Raw genomic sequence first — 6,003 nt, 5'->3', positions numbered from 1 at the left:
CTGGGGGCGGTGCGCAGGCGGGGCCCGCCCGGCAGAGGCCGCGCCCGCCCCCCTCCGGCACCTGAGGGAAGGCGCTGCCGGGACGGGCGCTGCGAGTGCGGGAAGGAATCTCTCGGATGTGGGAACAGCTGCCAGCTCCTTAGAAATGTACGCTGGGGTTTGGGATCAGCAGTTTGGGACGTGGGTTTTTAACCTGGAGAGACCCTACCTCCCAGCTCACATGTGCAGGCAAACAAAATCCTCGCCCAACCGTGCTGTCGGGAAAGCACTTTGGGTGGATTAGTTTCTATCATTGCTGCGCCCGCAGCATCTCTGACAAGGCTAAAGAGTGGTTATATACAAGGGCATGTAGTGACAGAATAAGAGAAATGGCTTCAAAATGACAGAGAGTAGGTTTAGATTGGATATTGGGAAGAAATTCTTCCCTGTGACAGGTGGGGAGGTCCTGGCACAGGTTGCCCCGAGAAGCTGYGGTTGCTCCATCCCTGGAAGCATCCAAGGTCAGGCTGGATAGGGCTTGGAGCAATCTGGGATATTCGAAGGTGTCCCTGTCCACCGCAGGGAGTTAGAATGAGATGATCTTAAAGGTCGACCTGTGTGAAGGCTGGCATTGTACCCAGCWGTCAGATATAAGAAGGATGGGCACATACCGACTGGCACAAATGGCATTTATTCTCCAACCCCTGGACACAGAGGCCGGTGCTGGCTCCAAGCTGGCTTGTTGGGGATACCACACTGGCGTGATGCCTGCTCAGTCCGGAGCAGGAGTAGAGCACCTGAGTGCTGCTGCTGCCGCTTTCAGCTGGGATCAGAGCGACTGCTGAGCAGCAAAAGCTGTCCACGCCGTGGCAGTAACAGAACCCCTTAGGTTGGAAAAAACCTCTGAGATCATCGAGTCCAATCTGTGACCGAACACCATGGCGTAAAACAGACCATGGCACTGAGTGCCAAGTCCAGTCTTACCTTAAACACCTGCAGGGATGGTGACTCCCTGGGAGCCAGTTCCAATGTCTGCCCACCCTCCCCATGAAGAAATTCTTTCTGATGTCCAGCTTAAGCCTCCTCTGATGCAGCTTGAAGCCATTCCCTCTCGTCCTGTCGCTGGTTTCCTGGGAACAGAGCCCGTCCCCACCTGGCTGCACCCTCCTCCTGTAAGGGAGTTGTAGAAAGCAGTAAGGTACCCCCTGAGCCTCCTTTTCTCCAGGCTGAACATCCCCCAGCTCCCTCAGCAGCTCCTCACAGGATCCCATAGCGATCTGGGGCTTTTTTACCCCGCTACCATGGCAAATACATCCGTTCCCGAAGGAACCGAAGCGCCGGGAATGCCGGACCCTGCAGTCGGSCCGAGCCCGCGGCCGCGCCGTTGGCTCCTCCCGGCCGGCAGGGGGCGCGCTTCCCGCGTGGCCGCTCCTCAGGGGCGGTGGTGGCGGCCGCCATGGCGGACCGGCTGACACAGTTGCAGGACGCCGTCAACTCGGTGAGGCCCTCCGCTCTCACGGCGGGGGTATTGCGCGGGCGGGAATGCGCCGTGAGCCGGAGGTGGCTGTAGCGGTGGGGTAGGGTGATTAACGCCATGTTTATTGGTGCCGGCAGCTCGCAGACCAGTTCTGTAACGCCATCGGAGTGCTGCAGCAGTGCGGCCCGCCGGCCTCCTTCAGCAACATCCAGACGGCCATAAACAAGGATCAGCCCGCGAACCCCACGGAAGGCAAGTCCGGCTTCCCTCATCTCCTGACTTAATGCGAACGTGTTTTGATGTAGTGCGCTCGGGAATGCAAAATCCGGGCTCAGCTACCCCTGTAGCTGGTGGAGTGATGGAGGTCTAGTGGTGAATGGATGTCAGCTGCATTTTCTGCGTAACATTGTGACAACAGAATTGTGCTTGTTTCTAATAATACCCTGAGTGATTGCCTGAGTTGTTCTRTGTTTTGTGCAGAGTACGCCCAGCTGTTCGCAGCTCTGATCGCGCGCACTGCCAAGGATATCGATGTTCTCATAGATTCCCTGCCCAGCGAAGAATCCACAGCAGCTTTGCAGGTACTAGTCTTCCTAATTCCAGTATCAGAACGTTTCTGAAGAGAAACGACCTTATTTTTTTTTAACATGTTTTTTTCATCTCTAGGCCATGTCATCTTGAAAAGTTATTTTAATACAAACCTGATTTTTTCATGAGGTTTAGCCTGTTAGTACTTATTAGGCTTAGTAGAAATAATGAAATTACATCTAGTTCTAAATAAGATTATACTCAGTGACAGTATTTTMAACTTAGTTTTCTGCTAAAATGTTTTTTAGAACAGTGCTTTTATCACACCACCACTCTACTGGAAACTGCTCACCCTTTTTTTCAGATATTAACAGAACAGATGGAAAAATACTCATGTTTTGTGCATKTGTTTGGGTYTTTTTCCCTTGGATAATATTTCATATTTTCTCGCATTTCAGTTTGCAGCTGCAAAACSAACACTTTACAAAAATCTTTTGTTCTTCCACATTGTTTCTGGTTAAAGAGTTTGCAGAGTGGTCTTTAAGTTCTTTAGCTCTKTTCCAAGACAGTTCCATCACTTTTCCATAACAAGTAGTCCTTTGAACCGGCCAAACTTGGTTTTTAATTTGGGGTTTTTTTTTTCTGTTGTTTCTACAGATTTTGTCTAATAAACAGCAATTTTTTTTTCTTTTTGACTCTTAACTGCTAGATTTATATCAAGTATTTTCTTTTTGGGATACAGAAAGGATGCACAGTGCTGTTTCCCTGACAACCCTGATGATCATCTTTAAGAAGGTTTTAAACCTTCTTAAGAAGGTTTTAGACAGGGTTGATACTCTGTAACCATTCAAAGATGTTTTACAAAAGACTAACACTAAATRTGCCAAATATAAATGACTTGGCAGTGGCATCACGTTTTGTTTTAAAGAGAGGAGGCTAAATTTGGAAACTTTGCTASTCCCAGTAGTTGCTGAACATACTAATTGGGCTTGTTAACACCATCATAATTTCATGTAAGTGCATTTTTAATAGCTGAAGATAGAATGCCTGCTGCAGACAAATTCCAGTTTCTTCCGTGACTGAGCAGGGTCTGATCATAGTGGCAGCTGATGTGGGCAAAACAGAGTGCTCCAGAAGGAGGAGCTGGTTACCCAGGGGGAAATGCTTTCCTTAGATGTGACACTTCAACAGTTTCTTGCTATCTTTMTGAAGAACTTCATGTCACAAGAATTTCTGATATTTTCTGTCTGGTGTGGTTTTAAGATAAATTAGCTTGGGTTCCATCACTTACTGATTCCAGTTTTGATTTTTATTTTCTATTGCTTAATTTGGTGCAGTATTAAATATTCTGACAGCCTTCAAAGAAACAATTCTGAAAGTGCTTGAAGCACTAAAATATGCAGTATAGGTTTTGTTGAGAAGTGGTAGATAATACTTGGCTGAAAGATGTACTTAGGCCAATCTGCTTTTTTATACTGAAGTTGTCTTGGTGTATGTTTCAGATCTCAGTCTTGTCTTAAAAGATGAATGGAGGGAGCTGTTACACTAATGCTTAAGACAATTGACCTGCCCCTTTTGATTTCCCTTTTAGTGAAGCTGACAGTACAAATTCTGTGAATTACCTGCAGTTAACTRTTGAACAACTAAGACTGAAGTAGTTGATCTGGATTCTAAATTTCAGTCTTTTATCTTTGCCAYGTTCCTTCTGTGACCTTTCCTCCATAGGCTGTCAAGTCCTTCACTCCTACATTAACCTTCATTAWAGACATCAGTCTTGCAGAAGACAAGTTGAATATCTGGATAGAATTTGCCAGTTTGTATATAAGCAGGACTTCTTAAGGATCTGTATAACTACTTTAAGAAAATACCAGTTTTAAACTATTTTGCATTGCTTTTTCTGTTATTCAGTTAGAATGAGTTTTAGTCGATTTAAATTTGGTAAATATTTTAAAGTATTGAAATACTTCAAAGTTTAAATGTTTTATTTCACTATATTTTGTCCAACTGAAAAGAAGTTTGAAGCTGAAGAAGTTAAATAATACAGTTTCATCTGAAAGATGAAAGGTTTAAATTAAGCTCTGCTGAGTAGAGATCCTTTCAGTAGAGAATAAATATTTCTCATAAGAAGATCTGTACTGAACCAAGAGCCATGGCATGAAAGAAGCTAAAATTCCTATTTAGTATTTTTTGGTGTTTATTCCCTGTGAATATGCACTGGTTTAGGGTGCAAGCTGTAGCAAGTTGCTCTGAAGTTGTTAGGATGTAATTGAGGAGCTAAAAGGAAACCTTTCTTTTTTTAGGGAGCACCAGCTGTTCCCTCAGTATCCTTGAGCAGCAAAGTCAGTTTTGGGTTCCGTTGAAGATCCTTGCTTTTCCCTGTGGCCTAATATCAAAAGAGGAAACGCTTAAACCARTGTTAAAACTGTGAAATAAAAAGCAGGCCTTTATTGGAAGCTTCCAGGTGTCCTGATGGTCGTGGGCACACCTGGCATTGGATTTTTTCTACAATTTTATAAGTTTAACAAATCAGCATATCTAATAAATATTGTCCAATTAGAAGAATAGTTGGTTTTGTAATTTTCCCTGGATTCTGCTCCACTGGAGTTGTTCCAGGAGCTTCCTTGCCACATTTCTTGTGTCTTCTCAAATTCTGGTCGGAAAACAAAGCATCTTTGTCAGGCTGCTGCTTCTTAAGAATGTGACTAAACAGAGTCCAAGTTATCTTATTGTCCTAAAATCTAAGAGAAAGGTTAGGAAAAATACTAGGAGCTACATGACCAAGTAATAGTAGCCTTAAAAGCTACGAATACATGAAAAATACTTAAAACTCAAAAAAACTGTCGGCATCATTTCGGTTTTACTTTGAAGGCTGCGAGCCTGTACCGGCTGGAGGAGGAGAACCACGAGGCGGCGGCGCGGCTGGAGGAGGTTGTGTATCGSGGCGATGTGCTGCTGGAAAAGATCCAGAGCGCGCTGGCCGACATCGCCCAGTCGCAGTTGAAGACGAGGAGCGGCACCCACAGCCAGCCCCTGCCCGACTCGTAGCGCCAGAGGGCAGCATGGCCCTGCCCAAGAGCCTSGGGAACGCCTCTGGATGCACCGCTGATGGAGTGCACGGCCCGGCCCCACCTCGAGGCTGCTCCGCTCTCTGCTCCGCGTCGGGAGCAGCGGCTTTGTCACAGCTCGGCTGCGGGTTTTGTGTGGGAAACGCATCTGTTCTGGATCTGTGTGGRTTGATACGTATTTCCTTGACTTCAAATGAGCTTTTTGTTCACACATAGGACTTCAGTTGAATTTGTTACATGTTAGAATTATTTGTATAACTAAATCCCACTACGGTCATGGTATGTTTTTTTTTTGTAAGCCTCAGACGCATTTGARTTGGCCACAGCTCCCTGGAGACAGTACTGTGAATACAGTGGTGGTCATCTATTTTAATAAATAGATATGGTAATTTTGCATTCCTATGGCTGATTGACTGGCTTACCACCCTTTACAGAGCATGTGAAAGGATAAGTAAACTGATGTTTGCAGAATGATTGTTCTTGTTATTGGCATCTCATTTACAAAGAAATAAACCTGCAGGTATCTGATATTAACATTTATTATTGCGTGTATCTCACAAATGATCCTTTGATTCCACTGTTGCCACTGACACACTTGCTTTTACTTGCTTGTGCCACTTCTGTGCTTTTGCTGATGTTCTGTGCTCTCTTGGCAACTGGTGTGTGCCTCTAAAGCAAGCAGTGATGAGGAAGCATTGGATGACTGGGTAAAAATTAGCAGTGAGAAAACTGAAAATAGCTTATTACATAAAGTTGCTTTTCAGTGTAAGCAGTGGCTGCCACATGAATGCTGTGATCATAAGCAGCAAGATGCCTGCTGTCCCCAGGGTTCTCTAAAGAGGTGTTTTTATCTTCACACAATCAATGAAGGAATTTTTGCCCTTTGTTGCAGAACTGTAGAAATACCAGCATCTTTTTTTGATATTTAAATCAAGCCAGCTGATAATATATGGT

General features: G+C 45.0%; 1 protein-coding gene across 1 annotated transcript; it reads left to right on the top strand.

Moving 5' to 3' along the window:
• Nucleotides 1-1,410: 1,410 nt before the first annotated feature.
• MED21 (mediator complex subunit 21) lies at nt 1,411-5,577 on the top strand. The gene is made up of 4 exons (XM_057370506.1): nt 1,411-1,477; nt 1,594-1,708; nt 1,937-2,037; nt 4,853-5,577. The coding sequence occupies exons 1-4, from the start codon at nt 1,436-1,438 to the stop codon at nt 5,027-5,029; spliced, it is 435 nt and encodes a 144-aa protein (XP_057226489.1). The 5' UTR covers nt 1,411-1,435; the 3' UTR covers nt 5,030-5,577.
• Nucleotides 5,578-6,003: the final 426 nt, after the last annotated feature.

The sequence above is a fragment of the Malurus melanocephalus genome, unplaced genomic scaffold (assembly GCF_030028575.1).
Source record: "Malurus melanocephalus ecotype Western Australia unplaced genomic scaffold, MMel_1.1 scaffold_128, whole genome shotgun sequence".
Taxonomy (NCBI): domain Eukaryota; kingdom Metazoa; phylum Chordata; class Aves; order Passeriformes; family Maluridae; genus Malurus; species Malurus melanocephalus.
Note: the sequence above shows the minus strand (reverse complement) of the source record. Positions and strands in the feature narration are given on the sequence as shown.